The sequence below is a fragment of the Macrobrachium nipponense genome, chromosome 8 (assembly GCF_015104395.2).
Source record: "Macrobrachium nipponense isolate FS-2020 chromosome 8, ASM1510439v2, whole genome shotgun sequence".
NCBI classification, from domain to species: domain Eukaryota; kingdom Metazoa; phylum Arthropoda; class Malacostraca; order Decapoda; family Palaemonidae; genus Macrobrachium; species Macrobrachium nipponense.
This window is the reverse complement of record NC_087203.1, coordinates 39,453,777-39,475,367: the sequence shown is the minus strand read 5'-3', so window position 1 is coordinate 39,475,367 and position 21,591 is coordinate 39,453,777. Positions and strand designations below refer to the sequence as shown.

Below are 21,591 nucleotides of genomic sequence, written 5' to 3'. Positions count from 1 at the left end.
TTCAAGCGTGATGACGTCATAGCCAAAACTGCTATCAAAATGGCGGTAATCATGACGTCACAGCCTACTGCTGCCAACCTCTTGTCTTCAGTGGCATGATAGCATCATTATAGTGAGGCTTTCATTTCGGGAGCACACACTTATGGAGAAATGTGAATTTTCTCATAGGATAAACGGCAATGCTGTTGTGTGCTCCAGTTAAATTTTGAATAAGAAAGCTTAAGCAGTAGTTTAGCTCAGTCAACTCTAGACGGTTGCCTAGGTTATGATAACCATGTCGGCCGTAGAGCTATGACGGGCATAGAACCATGACGCCCATGAGAGCTATGAAAGGCTCTAGAAGCATGACGACCATGAGAGCTATGATGGCCATGAGGACTATGAAGAAGACCATGAGGAATATGACGGTCATAGGAACATGAGAGTTGTAAAGAATATGATGGTCGTAGGGAATACAACGGTCGGAAGGATCAGGACGGTCGTTGGAGGCAACTGTGTAAACAGTGACGGGCGTAGACGGGCGTAGGAATCATTCATAAGAACTTGGGGCAGTGTTACCAATTAAGACGAACTTGATACATACACTGATGTCTTTACAAACTATTTCCATGAATTCTAGTTGTCATAGTAATGCAATAATGATAAAATTGCTCTCATATTTGTATATAGATTGCAAATCGATAAGCTAAATTCACTTATTTCCATGGTTTTGTGTAAGTTTTATCGTAAGTTTAGAAGGTAACCACAGACCAATTGGCAACTGCTGATTTAATCATGAGAATGAGAACAGCATAGTTTTACAATGCACGTAATGCTGGACGGACGTAAGGTCCACGCTGTAGTTTCTCATTTACGTGTTAAGAGAAGTGAAGGTGCATCAGCCACATACATTCACTTGCTGTCTAACAACGGCACCCATCACAACCAGTCTATGGATTCCTCTTAGTAATCGAATACAGCCTGCATGGTGGGAATTAACAGACTTTGGGTTGACCCCAGAAAACTTCAATCCTTTACAGGTAAGAAGAATTCCCCTGTTTTATATACTTTTTAGTATGATCTGGTTTGTTCCTATATGAATATTGACCAAACGCTTCGACTCTTAGACATGTAGTTATAGTTAATCGATAGCTTGGTTCCTTTGCAGTAAATTACTGTAGAACCATTCTTCTTAATGAAAGCCCATGAAGTACGTTTCAGTCTCTGATCGCACAGGGCGGTGTTTATTTTGTTGGGAGTAGAATTGGTGGCGATAGGTATCCCATAAAACTTGTAAGTCGAAAGGAGGTGATCGTCTTTCTTTCACCACTTTAGGTAGACAAGCCTAAGTAGTGCACTTGTAGCCTAAGATATTATAGCCCAGCTAATTGAGTCATACCTTTTAGCCTAACAAGTGGTTAAATTCATAGCCTGTCCTAGCTAGTCCGAATCTTCCGCTACTATCTTAGTTAATCTGAGTAGTAGTTCTTAGCTTAGTCTGTCCGAACTAACTGGTTTGGGCTTACATGTACCAGCGTAAGCTAGCTAATGGTTGCAATCTTGGCTTTCGAACCTGTATTTACTATCTTGGCTTAGTCTGAATGGTACAGTTATACTCGGTTTTTTTCCATCTGTCCAACCGCCTGTGGTGTTTGCGTATGGTAACACTGCATCCTGGGCTTTAGATAGTACATTCAACTTACGTTCAACAATAATATCAATACCCTATTTCAAATATTAACGGTGTAATTCGCATATAGTAAATTATTAAAACACTTTTCAGTTGCAAAATGTACACCCAGATATCCTTTTATTTACCTAAAACTTACACATAGCGTAACTATCTAAAGCCTGGGACGCAGTGTTACCATAAGCAAACACCACAGGTGGGTGGACAGATGAAGAAAAACAAAAGTATAGTTAGCCTAGCCTAACTCCCGGGTTAGATGGTTCCGGCATACACATCATACATGTCAACTTAGCCTAACAAGGGGTTGATGACTTAGCATGGCCTTGCTACTTGAACGTGCCTTTACTATCTTAGATTGGTCTGAGTAGTAAGGTTCTAAGCATAGCCGAGCAGAGACTAGTTCCTAGGCTACCCATTTGGAACACTTTTACCACCTCAGCCTAGCAGGTTGTGGTTGCAGCCTAGCAAGTATAGTCCGAACTTTCTTGGACGACTTTACCCTAACGTAAGTCATTGAGTTTCTAGGTTAAGCTAGTCTATACTAGCCTAGACTAGTTAGCGTACTTCTCTGATGGACTTAGCCTAGCCTAAGTGATGGAGGAGTTAGCCTAGCCTAATTGGTGGAAGAGTTAACCTAGCCTAACCAAGCCAGTGTGAACCTGGTTTTAACAACTTAAATTAAGTTAATCAGTTCTTAATTGACTATACAGTGGTCCCCCCGTATTCGCGGGGGATGCGCACCAGACCCCCCCGCGAATAGTTAGAATCAGCGAATGTTTGTAACCCCTATAAAAACACTAAAAACAGCCTATTTTGTTAGTTAAAAGTTAAGAAAAACCACTAAAAATTTTCATACTTGGTTTTTTTAATAGTTTTATCATAAAAAGTGCCTTTTATGATGAAATTGATAACAAAAACCAGGAATTTGTGGATATTTCTCATAGAAAAATACCGCGAATGCGCGAATTTTCCGCGAATAATGCAGGGAAACGTTCCCGAGAGAAATCCGCGAATGTGTGAGTCCGCGAATCCGGAGAACGCGAATACGGGGGGTCCACTGTACCTACTTAGCCTAGTCCAAGTGGTTGTTGGCTAGATTAACCTAGCATCTTCAAAGGGGTCTCTTCCATCATGGCATAGTTTCTAAGTATTGAAGTCATGAACCTAGCATAGCGGGTTCGAGCTTCAGTTGGCTGAAGCAAGTCATTAAAAACTTCATCAGATCTGGAAGGGGAAGGTGGAGAATTTCCAATTCTTCAAGTGTGAGGTTGGGTGAAGTGAAGTTGGGTACAATTCTGGGCTAGGTTTCTCGAGAATAGCACCATGGTGGTTTCTGGCAATATAGGATTTCTCTTTTGAAGGTAACATATTGAACATATGTCCGTATATTGTAACAGATCACTGCATAGGGTGTTTCGTGGTTGGAAAGTAACATTCCTTATGGAGAATGAGCACTGTCCTGTTAACAGGTTAATTCCTTGGACAGGAGGGTAATTAGAACGTGTCTGAGTAGAATATATTATCATAGGACATTCCCTTGGGTTTTCCTATGATATCATCCGTATAATTGAAGAACTACGTAAGACCTGTCTGAGGGGTCTCGCCCTTCGAGCAGTCTGAGGATTCCATTTGGGATACTGGGAGTAACCTGGAGGTTACGCAAACACTCTGTTCTACCTGTTCCACCATGTCCTGAACGGAGGAAGGGGTTCCAGTAATTGAGGAGGACCCAAGATGATTGACTGATAAAGTTTTTGTTAGCACAATCTTCTCTACCAGATTTGTGTTGGGAAGAGGGACCACCGATAGGTAGAATTAATATCTCAGGTCTGGAGTTTGCCCAGTATCCCTTTTCAAACTAACAGTTTTAAGATTTTGGGTGCAGGGCATCAGCTTGGATGCAACACAACTCCAAAGTTCTTCGGCTCACATATACAGAATGACCCTTCGGCCATGACTGCCTTTATAGAGGTTTCTGTCCATTAAAGGCAGTCTGTCAGTAGACAGTGATCTTGTGGATTGGTTGTCAGAACAGAGGAAGTCTCTCTGTAATTACTTGTATGGTGATACACATTAGATTGATGATTTGGTATGTGAATATCACTTCACACTGAGTAATCTTCAGAGGACTAATCTTCAGATGACTCAGGAGCATTGAACTGGCTGGTGCACATAAGAAACTCTGATCTGCTAAGTGAAAACATACTCTGTATCAGAGTAGACTCGCTGGGTTACCACCGAGCCCATACATCAGTCACGTTACAGGAAACTGACCGTGGATTTCCTCTGACCTTGGTAGAGTGGGAGTACTCAATAGCCAGGTTTTTTACGTAGATTCAAAAGTAGTTGGGAACGACAGTTTCCAATTTGCCCCAGAATGCAGGATAATGAGTCAATGCACCACAGGTCATGATGACAGATATGTTTTTTAGTCATGCTCAGTATGGCGTGAGTTTGCGTATGAGACCTTCAGGAGGGCCAGCTTTGACTTGTCAAAGTACTCTTTGGTTATCGAAAGAACTACATCACCTAGAACATAAATGTGGTAGACATAAGGGAACACAAGCCAAACACTGGAAAAGTGGTAAGAAATTTCCATGTATTTCTATTTCTTGAGGTGATTGGTCAAGCCTACTCCTTGTTGTCAAGTTGTACCAATTGGGTCATCCAGAAGGGAAGGTCATCAGAGGAATATGTGCCTTTCTGGCAATTAAGAACATATCTGTTAATATGATCATGACGGTTGGTTTGTGACTATATTGAACCATTTTTTCATGTTCTACATAAAGAATGTTGCCCACAGTTCACTGGATGTTTAATGGAAAGGTTCTGTTACAACCTTGTACTTCTGTGACATGTTATTTGACGAAGACTTTTCGTTGAGACAGGTCGAGTCCGGAAAGAAGTGCAAGAAGGGTCTTATGTAACAGAAACGAGTCTATGACGTTTAGAAGGATGAGCTCAAATTGAGCAATTTTAAGGTGTCTGTCTGTTCATTGAAATTTGGGTGTTGGTTCATTGTTATGACAAACCACTTTCAATTTCATGTATATAAAGGAGGTTGCCCAGAGGTCCATGTACATAATTTCCTTGGGTCCTTTGGTGGCTGCTCAACAAGTTGTGTAACTCATCCAGTACCCCTGGCAGGTCAGTTGGTATCTTGTCTAAGATGATGGTATGAATGTGAAATGGAGGAGATAACTGGCCTCTCTCCATTTCAAATTTCTTTCTTCTGTACTTCGGGCAGTAAGAAGAGAGTACCATCATAAGCTGGAACGAACAAGATACAGGTAAGTGAAGTAGCCATACTGTTAGGGTTATTATCATTGTAAGATACCTATCAGTAGCAAGACATTCCTCTCTAGTAAGGGGGAGAGGAATGATAACAAACCTGCATAAGTGGATGAATTGCTTTGTTAGAAGAACAGATGTTCTGATCTTCCTCAGAGGCACTGAACTATGACATTGTGTAGAAACCCAGAAGTCTGACTCTATGATATTCATATATATCTTAGATTCTGAAATACTGGTCAGTTGTTTTGTAGAATACTGCTATTCAGAAAATGATCAAAGGTGGCAAAATCCCAGTTGGTTAATAGTATTTACCTCCCACCAAAAGTAAGTCTATCCTAATGTTAAGACCAAAGGTTTGTTTCGTATATGAATAAATGACAAATTTTGAACCAATTTGTACGTATTTTTCGTAACAGACAAACCTGAGGTCTTAACATACAAAGGCCCACCTCTAACCACCCCTCTGTCAACTAACCTGGATTGGAAGAATAACTAATGGGGTCACAAGTTAAAGTGGGGTATGTGGGTGGCTCCACATGTCTCGTGACCAAGCACAGATGCCAATACGTAGTCTCTTGCGTACACAATTATTTTAAACTTTACCGCTTTCCAGCTGGCGTTAAGTATTTATCCTAATGTTAAGACCTCAGGTTTGTAAGTTATGAAAAATACAAATTGTTTAAAAATTTGTCATAGTTCTTTCTAAAATATTCAAGGCTTGGAGTCAGATTTTCTTGATCACCAGAGTTTTGCCAGTAACTTCAGTTATTTATCACTGTTATTTATCATCGTAACATCCCACATGCGCAAAGTATGGCTGTATACCCTAAGTCTGGGCAACCTATTTATAGTTAGAAAGGAGTATAGGTGCCATGAAGATCTGTAAGATTTTCATTAAGTTTTACAATGTTGATGTATTTGCTGTTTACTGCAATCCAAATACTGACGATTCTGTATAGATGACTGTCTCTTCAAGGGGATAAGCATGGCTCCATCAGTAAGAGTTGAAGGCAGTGTTCTTAGGACCAACAGCATTTGAGAACAAGATCAAGGAATTGTAGTAACTATCATTGTATTTTTATGAGGTGGGATTACAAAAACCCCTCAGTGCAGAGCCAAGGGAATTTATCACATCATGCCTTGAACTAGGATTCATAATACTGTAGCAAAAACTTCTGAGAGTTTTTTTATATCTGAAGCTTTGCTGAACCTCTAGTTACCCAGCTGCATATGACTTCAGTTTAAGATTACCACTGAGACTACAATTGTTAAATAATGCATTGAGATCCTAGTGATGTCATCCGCAAAATATATTTGGCCAACTTCATATCATGATGTGTTTTTGTTTTTGGTTTCATTTATGAACTTAACTAAGAGTGCAGGTAATCAGCTTCAGTTTTATGTAGAGTGAGCTTTATCTACTATAATTGGTCATTGTGGGATTTGCCACAACAGAATTTTGGGTCCCCCTAGAAATCTCAGAGGGTTAACATTGATATTTTGAATGTCTCAACAGGTGTTACGAGCACCATTGATATTTTGAATGTGTCTCAACAGGTGTTACAAGCACCTGCTTTTGCCAAAAGACCTTTTAGCCCTCTTACGCCGAAGCGGTAAAAAAAAAATTGTCTCCCGTGTGCCGGAGGTGTTTCAGAGTGAGCGCCGAAGCGGAAAAAATATTTTTTTCAAAAAATCATAGCGCGCTTAGTTTCAAGATAAGAGTTCATTTTTGGCTCCTTTTTTGTCATTGGCTGAAGTTTAGTATGCAACCATCAGAAATGAAAAAAATTATCATTATCATATATAAATAATGCGATATATGATAGCGCAAAAACAAAATTTCATATATAATTGTATTCAAGTCGCGCTGTGCGCAGAACGGTTAAAGGTAACAAGTTACTTTTTTTTCGTTGTAATTTACACTAAATTGCAATCATTTTGGTATATAACACATTGTGAAACGATAAAAGCAACACAGAGAAAATATTATCACAAAATAATACATGAATTCGTAACGTGCGGACGTAAACAAATATTATTTTAAAAAATTCACCATAAATCTAAATATTGTCCTAGAGACTTCCAATTTCTTTCAAAATGAAGACAAATGATTGAATATTACTATACTGTAAGAATATTAGCTTACTATTGCAGTTTTTGACCATATCTGACGAGTTAAAGTTGACCGAATGTCGAATTTTTTTATATACCTATATATTTTTATATGCAATTATTTCGGAAATAAGAAAAGCTACAACCTTCAAATATTTTTCGTTTTATTCTACATAAAATTGCGCACATTTTCATATATAAAACTCTATGAAATGCCTAATATGAAACGGAGCAAATATTCTGAGAATGGTACGTACGCATTTCGGAGATTTGTGGCGGAGAATCCGCGCGCTGAGGGAAGGAAAGATTTTTTTTTTAATTCACCATAAATCTAAATATTTTGCTAGAGACTTCGAATTTGTTTCAAGATGAAGATAAATGACTGAATATTACTAGACTGTAATATTTTTAGCTTACAATTGCGTTTTTCGACCATTTCGGTAGAGTCAAAATTGACCGAACGTTGTTTTTTTTCTATTTATCGTGATTTATATGCAAATATTTCAAAATGAGAAAAAGCTACAACCTTCAATTATTTGTTGTATTCTACATAAAATTGCGCACATTTTCATATATAAAACTTTATGTAACGGCTAATTTAAAATGGTGCAAACATTAACCACAATACGCACGTATGATTTTTTTCGGAAGAGTTACCGAGCGGACGTAAAGAAAATGTTATTTTTTTCATAAATTCATTATAAATCGAAATATTGTGCTAGAGACTTCCAATTTGTTGCAAAATGAAGGTAAATGCTTGAATATTACTAGAATATAAGCGTTTTAGCTTACAATTGCGTTTTTCGACATTTCGGTAGAGTCAAAGTTGCTTCCGAAGGTTGAAAATTTGGCAATTATCATTATTTATATGAAAATATCTCAAAACTGTAAAAGCTACAACACCATGGGTTGTTTTTTAGTTGTATTGTGCATGAAATTACGCACATTTCCATATATAAAACTTTATATAACGGCTAATTTTAAAATGGTGCAAACATTACCACAATCGCATGTATGATTTTTTTCGGAAGAGTTACCGCGCGGACGTAAAGAAAAAGTTTTCTCATAAATTCACCATAAATCAAAATATTGTGCTAGAGACTTCCAATTAGTTGCAAAATTAAGGTAAATGATTGAATATTACTAAAATATAAGAGTTTTAGCTTACAATTGCGTTTTTCGACCATTTCGGTAGAGTCAAAGTTGACCAAAGGTTGAAATTTTGGCAATTATCGTTATTTATATGAAAATATCTCAAAACTTATAAAAGCTACAATCATGAGTATTTTATTGTTGTATTTTACATAAAAATTTGCACATTTTCATATATAATACTTCATGTAACGGCTAATTTACAATGGTACAAAAATTATGTCAAAGTGACGAAATAATTTCTGAGATGTGCCACAGATACTTTTTAGTGCGGCAAGAAAGAAATTTGCGCTTGCGCGCCTGCGTAACGATTGTAAACAAAACAACACCTTGATCCGTGAACTCCCAGCATCCCCCAAGGCGCGTGATTCAAAAGTTTTAGGCTGATAGGCCTATAAGTATTTTTCCGCGAATTTTAAAAAAAACTTTTGTAAGTCGACGTAAAATACGTCCAGTCGGCACACGGGAGACAAAAAATGTCGACATAAAATACGTCCAGTCGGCGTAAGAGGGTTAGAGGAAATGCAGAAACAGCTGAATTTCTTCTGTTAAATGTAATGCCAGTAAAATAACTCTCTTCACCTGTAAACTTTAATTAAGCACTTGCGTACCATCAAGTTATATGATTAGCTTAAAAGATAGTAAATGTAATTGAAGTTTGCTCACACTAGATCAGTATCACAGTAGGAGTCCTGCTTCCTGCATTAGTCACCTCTTACACTTAAATTAGTTTTAATCATCTTTTACACTTATGTGAGGTGATACAGTCACACAATAAAAAAAAATTGCCATAAGTGTAGGGGTCATTGCCTTTATTCACATTTAGTTTTATTAATACTTTTCCAACTAGTATTAACATAGATCAAGCTGGAATCAGGAAAAGACTATACTTATGGTAGGTAAACAGAGCAAAATATGAAACAGGTTTGCTACAAAAATAACATTGAATGTTGATGTGAGACTTCCATTTACTGCTACAGCAGGTTAAACCAACAGTGCTTAACTGTATAGTACTTGAAATCACAAATGAATCCACCCCTCTAGTTTTTCACTGGTAATTTTGTCAGGTTTAATTGTATGACTGCAGAATTAGGGAAATTTGAGAAGTTTCTCTAAATTTTTTTGTCATTTTTGCAGGTCGAGGAGCATTACTTGGGGAATTAAGAGGCAGTGTTAGTACACTTCATGCACTTCATCAAAATATTTCTGAGTTAAGGGAAAAGTATACCAACTTAACTGGAAATGTTGAACAACGCTTGAAATGGGCTGCTGGTTCTAATCCAACAATTGCACAAGTATGTAATAGCATTTTTCTTAGGTATACAGTACAGGCGGCCCTCGGTTAGCGGCAGGGGTTCCATTCCAGGCCGCCGACGCCAAGTGATTTTCGACGCTCAGCGAATTTAAAGCCTACAGCTGCCGCACATCTTCTTTTGAAACTCAATACCTGTTAACAGCGCCCTAGACCAGTCAAACGGCGCCGTGATCCCGCAATGGTGCAATAAGTAAAATTATATTTATGCAGTGTAGTAATATAGAATTTACTGTACAGTACGTTATAGTATTACTATAAATACTGTTAAGTGAAAAAAGCCTAGCTTTAATCCTTTGGGTGTCTAGAATATGTAAAGATATAATTAGGTTTATACAGTGTACAGGTAGCTGTAGTGTTCAAGTTACAATAATTCGTCGTACGATAATCCGATTTTATGAGAGACCAAATTACAATAGCCTAACTTTATCCCATCTTCTAGTTACAAAAGTTCAAAAGCAGCAAAAGAGAATGATGAAAGCATGGTTTTAACGTTGTACTTGTTGCATAAAAATGTACAGCCATGATCAACCAAACGAGAAACAACTTTTTTTTCTAAGCACAACCGAATCGGATAACATCTGTTTGGCTTGTATTTCAATTATCGTACTATAGTACACTATTACCGTAGTTGTTATAAGTGACGTTATGTAGAATAGAACTGAGATATCTTAATGTAATAACTTTATTTGCTATAGATCAAAGTTCAATCGGGAGATGTACTGTTAAATTTAAACCTAGTTATAACTGAAGCCGAGAAAACTATTCAAGCTGCTAATGACTATTATCGTGCATCGGCAACAAGGATAAAACTCCAGTAAACATATGCCATCAAACACAATCGTAGATGAAATGGAGATAAAATTATTTTAATCAAAATTACTGTGCTTGAAAGAACACATTTTACTGTTGATTTCACGCCGATATAAGATAAATAACGGAAAGTTTGTATTACGATGATATAAAGGAAAATTACAAACGGAATCACATAATTTTTTTACGCAATAAACATCCCGCCAACGTGATCTGTTAACGAAAAAAAAAATTAGTTCACAATCACAACGAGACCTATTAATTTCATATTTCCACCTAAAAACACGTCGTATAAGGAAAAATAGCCTTGTCTCATATAAGTCAAGTATCTGGATATTTGTTTATGCTAATTAGAAGCAAGAAAATTTGCTCAGAATTGTGTTAAATATGGCAAAACAAACTGGTATTCGCCATCAGCTGATTTCAAACCAAAACATAAGCCGCTCCACGGAATACTGGCTTAGATTTGCCATAGTATTTTATAATACTACAATAATATTAGAATACATACAATATTATTGGATAAAGTGAAGTAATGTATAACTTTTTAAAGGATTTATGGAAAAGATGCATAATTAATCAAATAATACCATGCATTTTTCGGAACAGTGGCGGTCAAGAACAAACATGAAAAAACATCCTCTGACCACGTGGAGGGTAGTTACAAAAGTTGCCTTAATTTGTATCATATTTATGTACAAACGTAAAAATACCCTATACGTAATATATTTCCATACACATTTTAAACTAAAGCATGAACATTTATAAAATCAACACATCAATCGCTAAATTTGCACTCTTGTTAACTCGATATTTTCGGAAGGGCGGCAGACGGCGGCTCACAAGAAAGAACATGAAAAAACATCCTCTTTGATAACGTGAAGGGCAGTTTCAAAAGCTGCATTTATATCTTATTTCTGTGCAGAAATAAAAATATCCTATATGTAATACGTTTTCATACACATTTTAAAAATAAAAGCGTGAACATTTATAAATCGACAGACACATCCATAGCTAAATTTGCACTTATGTAACTATATTTTCGGCAAAGAACTCTCCATAAGATTTGTTATTATTTACATAACCTTTATTGTATGAACGGCATTTCTCAAATGTATGAACTTGTTAGACAAACGACGCTAGCGGCTCGGTGGCTCTCAAAGGAATGTCGACCCTGACGCTACCTTCGCGGTAGCAGGGAGTGAGCTGTAGCACGGCTCCCCTTTCCTAAAGGGTTTTGATGTGGAAAAGGCTAATTGGAGAGGCTGCTGTGGTAGTGTTTTTCACTCGCCCCAGATTCATACCAACACCCTTTTAGAAAGGGTGAGCGAGTCAGAATATTCTGGCATGTCCAATTTAGCAGTTCTCTGGTATTTTAGCAATAATTTACCTTAGAAATTGCGCCAAAGGAACGTATTTCACTGGGCGACATGGCTTCCTCGCCCAGAATAGATTTTTCCTACGTCAAAATCCCTTTAAAATGTCTTATTTTTTTAATGAATATTTTTTACATCAGCCGTAAAACCGATTCGCCGGTAAGCGATTGCGCTGTTAACCGCGGGCCACCTGTATTCAGTTTTGATTTTTATATGGACTAAAATTTATTTGATAAAACTGGAATGAAGTAAATAATTCTTACTTTTCCATTTTAGTAAAGACAATGCTAATCAAGTTAAATCTATTTCAGGCTCTTGAGGAATTCAGTGGTGGTGTAGAGGTTGCTATTAGCAGTGTTAGTGATCTTGTACAAAAAAGTGAAGAAGTTGCTTCAGTATGCAACACTGTATTACACTACGAAGCATTGCGGACCCATACAGTAGATGCCATCTCTTCGGATTCTAACTTCACAAAAGTTAGTAGTAATGCTCTTTGTGGATTTTTTTCTCTCTCTTCAGACATCATTTGAACATAGTCAGAATATATTTGTTAATATGTAAATACCATAACCTATTTAGTTGAAGCGTTCCCTAGTACTAACTGGGAATAGTTGTTGAAGCTTGATAACAAGATGGTTGGCATGTGTGAGGATGAAGTTGTCCTTTACTCGAGTGTTGTAAGCTAGCACTTTTGCTTCAGCCATGGTCGAGTTATGGTGTCTTGCTGTGCTCGGACTTACTGTCAAATTGAAGCTTTCATCTTTTTTTATTGCATTTACAGTCACCACTCTACTTATGAACATTCAGATATGAACAGATATGGTCACAAGTTAGAATTTTACTCTGCGTGCCAATTCTGTTAGTAAGAGTTTTGTCAAAGAATAGAAGAACCTGTTCCTTTAACCTCTTCCCTGATTACTTTGAGTATTGTCAGGATTAACTACCATGTATTCTTCTTATAATCACGAGAATACTTGTTCATACTCGTCAAATCCTCCTATTTATTTTGGTCTTCCTAAGTGAACTTGTTCTTTGATGAATTCCCATTTTCTATGTTTCCTCTCCCCATAGGAAACATTTAGTATCTATTTTTATCATTACATGGTGATGTGTATTGTTTACTTTGTGCCCTTCCAATGTCAGATGCTGCTGCTGTGAAATTCAAGTTGCTTGGGAAGAATACTAATTTTGGATGGTGCATAAATCTAAATTTTCTTTTTTTCTTTCTAACATCCAAAGTAAATCATTATTATAACGAATGACTTAAAAATGCAGTGAAAATAGTATAATTTGACTCTTGAGTTAACTTTAGAATGTAAGCATTAACAAAAATTATGCCCTACATATTAAAAATCAGTTTACAAACAATTCAAGATCCAGAATGGAACTCATTCAGGATTTGGGTAGCGACTGTATGGTAACCAACAGATAGTTTATACTACAATAGTGGGTGTTGTTTGACTGCTTTATGTCGTCCGTAATAATGTTTTCTGGCCATACTATATTGGCTGGTCTCTGGTAATGCTTTTCCTGCTCTGGCTACATCTATGAAATTAGGTGACCAGCAGGTGCTTTCTGACAGTGCCAACCCAGTTGCTTGAGCCTCACTTTCCCTGCATGAGACTGGTGTGCCAATGCCTATCCCTGCTTCATCTTCATTGGTGAATATGCTAGAATGTGGGATCCCTAGGTATTCCAAGTACAGGCAGGCCCTGGTTACTGGTGTCGGTTCTGTTCCTGCTCTTGAAGGTGTCCTAGACTGGTTAACAACACATAAGAATGCCTCATGGCCACATATTTTACCCTAATATGTAATAACTCTTTAAAAAAAATTTCATACATTCAACTTCCCTGTCAGATATATACTTAGCTATAGACTCCTGTCGTCCCCGACAGAAATTCGAATTTCGCGGCACACGCTACAGGTAGATCAGGTGATCTACCACCCTGCCGCTGGGTGGCAGGACTAGGAACCATTACCGTTCTCTAACCAGATTTTCTCTGTCGCCGGTTTTAGTAACATCGTTGCTAGTTCCTCCTGACTTTGACTTTCGTTTTTCATCACTGTTGATCTTCTGGACTGATTATTTGGTGACGTATTGGATTTCTGGCTTGGCATACGCTTTTGTGGACTGTTATTTGGATTTTGGTTTGGAATTTTCTTGAAATGTCTGACTCTAGTTATACATTCAGAGTGTGTGTGAATGAGAGTTGTAGTGTGAGGCTACCGAAAGCTTCGGTAGATCCTCACACAGTATGTAAGCAGTGTAGAGGGAATGAATGTTCTGTCTCTAACACTTGTGATGAATGCGTAAATTTGAATGAGGAGGAATGGAAGATTCTTAATTCCTATTTAAGGAAATTGGAGAGGGATAAGGCTAGAAAAGCCTCTTCCAAAAGTATGAGTAGGTCTTTCTCTAACGAGCCAGTTAGTAGTTTAGCACCTGTCTCACATTTAATTGTTGCTTCCTCCCATACAGCATTACCGCCTTCTCCCTTATCAGAATCGGCAAATTTGGTATCGGAGATTGCAGATTTGAAGGCTTCCCTCATGAGGATGGAACGGAAAATTAAGGAATTAGAAGGTAAGCAAAGTGCAGTGGAAAGTGCTCCCAGTGCAGTGGAAGGTGCGTCTGATCGGCTCTGTCTTGCTCCCAGGCCTAGACCTCTTCCAAGCTCCCAAGCCCAGAGGAGAAGGAATGTCGAAAGCCGTACGGAGGTTATGGAGAATCCCCACCGGTCAGGCGTCCCCTCGGCAGGATCTGTAGTAACGTCCCAGACTGCCAAGGATAGCCATTGGAAAGGCGTCCTAAAACAGTGTTTCTCGTCTTCCGATTCGTCATCTAAACGAGGGTGGAGTTCAGACAATCTATCGAGACCTTCCAAAAGATCTTGGAAGTCTCCTGCTTTGGATTCGAGCCCGGAAAGTTTTCCGGAGGACTCTCCACCTGAGAAAAAGAGAAAAACTCCTTCTTCATCAAAACCTTCTTCCCCTCGATCGGATAAGGAGGAAGAAGATGCAGCGACGAAGATCCTTATCGAAATGCAACAACAAATCTCGTCATTGGTAGGAGCATTAAAGAAGGACCCTCCTCGGAGAAAGGACCGTTTCCTTCCTATCAAAAAATCCTGTCCAGCGGACGTACAGAAAGCTACAGATTCAGAGCTCGGAGGAATATGGACCGATATGGACAGAGCCTTCCAGGCACGAGGCGCCAGCCAGGCGCCTGCCAGGCGCGAGGATCCAACCAGGATTGAGGATCCATCCAGGCGCGAGGAGCCAGCCGCAAACGAGGCGCCAGGATCTCCAGCTTCATCAGATATGGAGATAGAAATTGACCAGGAGGCTTCTCTTTGGGACTTTTCACAGGATCAGTTTTCTCCTAACAGGGACGCAAGATGTCGCACAGGCGGCCGTCGCCTTTGTCAGGATGTTGCTGAGACTGTGAGAGGTCTTTCGCAAGCACAATCTTCTCCTGATAGGGACGCTAGTTGTCGCACAGGCGGCCGTCGTCCTTGTCAGGATGGTTCTGATGTGGATAGGGGCATTTTGTAGGATCAGCCTTCCCTTGACAGGGACTCAAGATGTCGCACAGGCGGCCGTAGCCCTTGTCAGGTTAGAGCTGGTACTGCTAAAAGCTCTTCACCTTGCGAAAAGAGGCGCTCTCCTCCGGTTGCTCATTCTTCTCCCAACATAACTGGACAGGAAATGGAAGATATATCGGACTCAGAAGCCAATAAAGGGGCAGGTCTCTCAGATTATAAGACCTTAGCAGCCCTTTTATTGCGAGAATTCGGCGAGTCTCTGAGTCCTGCCGCCCCTCCTTCTCCTCGTTCGTTGTTTACTAGTACGAGGACATCAAAATCATCCTCCTTTTTGAAAATGCAGCCAACCATTTCCATGAAGAGAGCGTTACAATCGTTCGGAAATTGGCTCAGATCCAAGGAGGAAGCGGGGAAAACTGTTTTTACCTGCCCCCCTTCCAGGCTTTCGGGAGGAGAGGGATTTGGTATAATACAGAAGAAGCAATGGGACTCGCCCTCCCTGCTTCGGCGGACTCAGACTTCTCCACACTGGTGGACTCTTCAAGGAGACATGCACTTCCATCTGCTAGGACTACTTGGGCAATGTCAGAAATGGACCATCTCCTCAAGGGATTACTCCATGTCTTGGAAGTTTTTAACTTCCTAGACTGGTCCCTTGGGGCTTTGGCCAAGAAGACACAGGACCCTGACTTCTTAGAACCCGAAGTCCTACATAGTGTATTGGCCTGCATGGATAAGGTGGTCCAAGATGGATCGGGGGAGGTGGCATCCCTATTCGGAGCAGGAATCCTTAAGAAGAGGGCTGTATTCGGCTTCTTCTTGACGAAAGCGGTCTCGCCCGTTCAGAGGTCGTCCCTTCTATATGCACCTCTTTCGAAACAGCTTTTCCCTTCTCAGTTAGTGAGAGATATTTCTAACTCGCTTACTGAGAAGGCGACGCAAGATCTGCTGGTGCAATCAGCAAGGAAGACGAGACCAGCCGTTCCTGCTGTGAAGAAGGAGTCACGGAACCCTCAGCCGCCCTTTCGAGGGAGTTCATCAGGTCGATCCTCTAGAAAGAGAGGGGCAGAGTAAAGAGGAAGGTCTTCTGCCTTTAGACCAGCCAAGAAGACAAAATGAGATACCAGTCCTCCAAACACCAGTAGGGGCCAGACTTCTGAAGTTTTCAGAGGCATGGACCTCGAGACAAGCAGATTCTTGGTCTCTTGCAATAGTAAAGAAAGGATATCTCATCTTCTTCAGAGACAGACCTCCCTTGACATCGACACCAAGAGAGCTGTCTGCGAGGTACAAAGATCCTGCCAAGAGGGAATCACTGTTACATCTTGTACAGCAAATGTTGGAGAAGGAGGCCATCGAACCAGTGCAGGATCCGCACTCCCAGGGCTTTTACAATCGACTGTTTCTCGTTCCGAAAGCCTCGGGGGGGTGGAGACCTGTGCTGGACGTGAGTGCATTGAACCGTTTCGTAGAGAAGACAAAGTTCTCTATGGAAACTTCCAACTCAGTACTTGCGGCTCTGCGTCCAGGAGATTGGATGGTCTCCCTCGACCTGCAGGACGCTTATTTTCACGTTCCCCTGCATCCTGTGTTGAGGAAATACCTTCGATTCATGGTACAGGGTAGGATTTTCCAGTTCAGGGCTTTGTGCTTCGGCCTCTCGGCGGCTCCTCAAGTGTTTACGGCATTGATGAGGAACGTAGCAAGATGGCTACATCTGAAGGGGGGTGAACATATCACTCTACTTAGACAATTGGCTCATAAGAGCAAGATCGAAACAACAGTGTTTGGAGGACTTGGAAACGACTCTGGATCTTGTAAGATCCCTCGGATTGCTCGTGAACCTCGAGAAGTCTCAGATGATCCCCAGCCAGGACATTGTTTATCTGGGGATTCAGATGGATTCTCTGGGTTTTCGAGCGTTTCCATCTCAAGAAAGGATTGCTCGAGGCTTGGAAAAAGTCTCAGCCTTCCTAGAGAAAGAGCGAAGCTCAGCGAGGGAATGGCTCAGTCTACTGGGCACCCTTTCGTCGCTGGAGCAGTTCGTTTCTCTGGGGAGGCTGCACATGAGACTGCTGCAGTTCTACCTGAAGAAAATGTGGAACCGGAAGGCAGGAGAACTTGCGGATTCTTTTCCTATACAACAGGAGATCAAGTCCCACTTGCTGTGGTGGTTAAACCCTCTAAGGAGGAACGAAGGAGTGTCCTTGTCTCTGCGGAACCCTCGCCTAGTGTTGTTTTCCGATGCCTCGGAGACAGGCTAGGGAGCAACACTAGGAACGAAGGAAGTGTCAGGCACCTGGACGAGAGAACAGGTGTCCTGGCACATAAATGCGAAGGAGCTTCTAGCTATTCATGTAGCGCTGAAGCACTTCGAAGCAGACGTCAGAGGCGTGGTAGTCCAGGTCAACTCGGACAATACCACGGCTCTGGCATACATCAGAAAACAGGGAGGGACTCACTCTTTCTCCCTATACGAGATAGCAAGAGCTCTATTGATCTGGGCAGAGGAACGAGGCATAGTACTCCTAACGAGATTTGTCTAAGGAGGAAAGAATATAAGAGCAGACAGACTAAGCAGGAAGAACCAGGTCCTTCCTACAGAATGGACTCTCCACTCCGAAGTCTGCCAGAAACTTTGGTCTCTATGGGGGAAACCTCAAATAGACCTGTTTGCCACGTTCCTCTCCAGAAGGATGGAGAACTTCTGCTCGTTAGGGGAGGATCCCAGAGCCATAGTAATCGATGCCCTTCTCATGGATTGGTCGGGCATAGATGCTTACGCCTTTCCCCCATTCAAGCTACTGGGGGAAGTGTTAAGAAAGTTTGTGTCCTCGGAAGGGACAAGGATGACACTCATCGCTCCCTTTTGGCCCGCTCGAGACTGGTTCACGGTACTGGAATGGACAGTGGACTTCCCCAGATCTCTTCCCGAAAGGACAGATCTGCTCAAACAACCCCACTTCGAGAGGTTTCACAAAAACCTCCACGCTCTCTCCCTGACTGCCTTTCAACTATCGAAAGACTGGTCAGAGCGAGAGGCTTTTCCCGGAAAGCTGTGAGAGCGATTGCCAGAGCACGCAGGTCCTCTACCATGCGGATCTACCAATCGAAGTGGGAAGTCTTCCGTAGATGGTGTAGGTCGAAGAAGCTGTCCTCCTCCAATACCTCTGTGACCGACATTGCCGATTTTCTTCTATACCTGAGAGAAGAATCTCATTTGGCAGTTTCCACAATAAAGGGATACAGAAGCATGCTATCTGCTGTCTTCAGGAATAGGGGCCTGAACATAGAGGAAAACAAAGATCTTCATAACCTTATACGGTCTTTTGAGACCTCCAAATCAAAATCTTCGTTTCCTCCTAGCTGGAATCTAGATGTGGTTCTGAAGTTCCTCACATCAGATAAGTTCGAGCCCCCTCAGCAAGCATCGTTCAGGGACATCACGAGAAAATGCATCTTTCTCTTGGCTCTTGCGACTGCCAAGGGAGTCAGTGAGCTACAAGCATTGGACTCACGTGTGGGTTTTAAAGGTGACTCTGCAGTTGTATCTTTCCAACCTCTGTTTTTAGCCAAAAACTAGAACCCTTCTAGACCTTGGCCCAGAAGTTTTGAGGTTAAAGGACTCTCTCATCTTGTGGGGAGGGAATTAGAAAGGTCTCTCTGTCCGGTTAGAACTTTAAAATTTTATCTTCAAAAGAAAAAGCAGCTGCAGGGTTGCAATCAGAGTCTCTGGTGTGCAGTGAAGGACCCTAAGAGACCCATGTCGAAAAACGCACTAGCGTTTTTTGTCAGGAATGTGATTACTGAAGCGCACATGAAATGCCAGGGCGAATCCTTTGAAATATCAAGGGTGAAAGCTCATGAGGTATGTGCAGTTGCAACATCACTATCTTTCAGCAAGAATATGTCGATGAAAGATATCTTAGCAGCGACGTACTGGAGATGCAACTCGGTGTTTGCTTCACATTAGTACTTAAAAGATGTGAGAGTGACATACGAGAAATGCTTCTCTAAAAGATGTGAGAGTGACATACGAGAAATGCTTCTCTCTAAGTCCTTATGTATCAGCGGATACCGTGCTGGGAAAAGGAGATAAGACTGATCCTTAAAAATTTCTGGTTTTTTGTTTTTGTAAATAGAAAATTTGGTGTTGAGTTTTAGGGTTGTTTGAAAGGTGGTTGAGGATAAGTCCTTTCAATCTTAGTGCTAATCCACTGTTAGGATCTGGTGATCGGGATCGGTGTTGTACTCCTTGATTATGCCATTAGACATAGGTGTATTGTCATGTCAGTGGATAAGACCCCATTGACAAAGGCCATCAGGCTCTGTCGAGTAAGTGGATAAGACCCCATCGACAGACCCACAAGAACTCTTAGCCATAGGTCACATCCTTGCTGAGGCTCTTGAGGCGAAGCAGACTCCTAAGCAGTAGCTATGAAGTCTTCCGCCTAAACAGGTAGGAACCAGGGTTTTATATATTATCTACAACGCATGTTGTTTACCTGTCTATTCAGTAATTAGCTTTCTCTTACCCTCCGCCAAAGGTGCCAATCAGCTAAGTATATATCTGACAGGGAAGTTGAATGTATGAAAATGGTATTGTTATTGTACAATAAAGTTTCATACATACTTACCTGGCAGATATATACTTAGCTATAGACTCCGTCGTCCCCGACAGAAATTCGAATTTCGCGGCACATGCTACAGGTAGGTCAGGTGATCTACCGCCCTGCCGCTGGGTGGCAGGAATAGGAACCATTACCGTTCTCTAACCAGATTTTCTCTTCCACCTGTCTCCTGAGGGGAGGCTGGGTGGGCCATTTAATCGTATATATCTGCCAGGTAAGTATGTATGAAACTTTATTGTACAATAACAATATCATGTTGAATTTCATTTGCCTAATCCTTTATTATGGTCTGCAAGGTAGTTCTACAAATTTTTAATGCTAGATTTGATGAACTTCAGGTAAACCCTGACCTAGAGAGAGAAAAAACTCAATTTTCAGAACAATGATGTCATATTTCTCCTCCATTGATATCGTCTTCATCTTCTTAGTGGCACTTCCTAACCTGTTTTCCTCTTTCTTTTTATTTATCTCATCCTCTAGTTGAGTAAGTTACAAAAGTAAAAGAGAATGATAACAGTATAGTTAGTAACATTACAATTGTTGCTTAAACGCGTACAGCCGTAAACAACCGAGCGAGAACAGTTTTGTTACAAACAACCGAATCGGATAGCAACAGCTGTTTTGCTTGCATTTCAACCATTGTATGATAGTAATAAATTACCATAGTTATGTTACAAATGACGTTAAGTAGAATAGGACTGATTTTTACATTATATGTACCTTTATTTGCTCTGGAAAAAAAGATCGGCAAGGAAATATACTACTGCTAAGTTTAAGCTGCAAGTTATAGCTAAAGCTGAGAAAACAATTTTCAAACTGCTAATTACTATAGATTAGTGTGCTTTGGCAACATGGATGAAACTCAACCGTAAATAATGGTGGAGAAAAAAGTTTTCAATCAAAACTACTGGACATGAAAGAACACATTCTAATGGTGTTTTCACGCTGATAAAAGATAATCATGTCACGCTCTTATTTTTATGAAATCAGTTGAAAATGGCGAATGGAATCTGTTAATTTTTTTTACACACAAATCATGGCCCAACACCATCTAATAACAATGAAAATTACTAAATTTAGTTCACAACAAGACGTATTTAAATCATATTTAGACTTAAAAACACTTCTTATAACAAAAAATAACCTTGTCCCATATAAATAGTTTCTGGAGATTCATTTATGCTAATTAGAAGCAAGAAAATTGCTCTGAATTGATTTAAATATAATACAATAGTAATATGAGAATAAATACAATATTATTGGATACAGTGAAGTAAAGCATAACCTTTTAAAAGACCCATGAAAAAGGTGCATTTTCATTATGTTTGTATTTTATGAGAGCCTCACGCTGCTTTAGCTGATGATAATCAGACAACGGTGCTGTAAACCCCAGTTATGAATATATTCGACAAGCACCATAAAACCATAACGCTGATAACCTTGGGCTGCATGTAACCTGATTTTCTTTCCTGTTCCTGTTCCTGTTAAAGAGCTCAACACTGTTGAACTATTGTTCCTGCTAAAGAGCTCAACACTGTTGCACCTCTTGGAGGAATTGTCTTGTCCATGGGGATATCCCCATGGTATTGAACATAAGCCATACTCCTCCAATGCTTTGTGTCCAGAGCAGTTTAGTGTGTCATCTTTTTTTGGGGGAAAAGATCCAACTATTTTTCAGAGTTAAAC

The 21,591-nt window shown here is 40.3% G+C and overlaps 1 protein-coding gene across 1 annotated transcript in view; it reads left to right on the top strand.

Moving 5' to 3' along the window:
* The window catches only part of LOC135222695 (serine/threonine-protein kinase SMG1-like), a gene marked incomplete at its 5' end in the record, with an annotated part of 271,434 nt that overhangs the window by 220,819 nt on the left and 29,024 nt on the right, over positions 1 to 21,591 (top strand). The window contains 2 exon segments of the mRNA XM_064260879.1: positions 9,365 to 9,522; positions 12,040 to 12,204. Coding sequence (XP_064116949.1) covers positions 9,365 to 9,522; positions 12,040 to 12,204 — 323 coding nt within the window.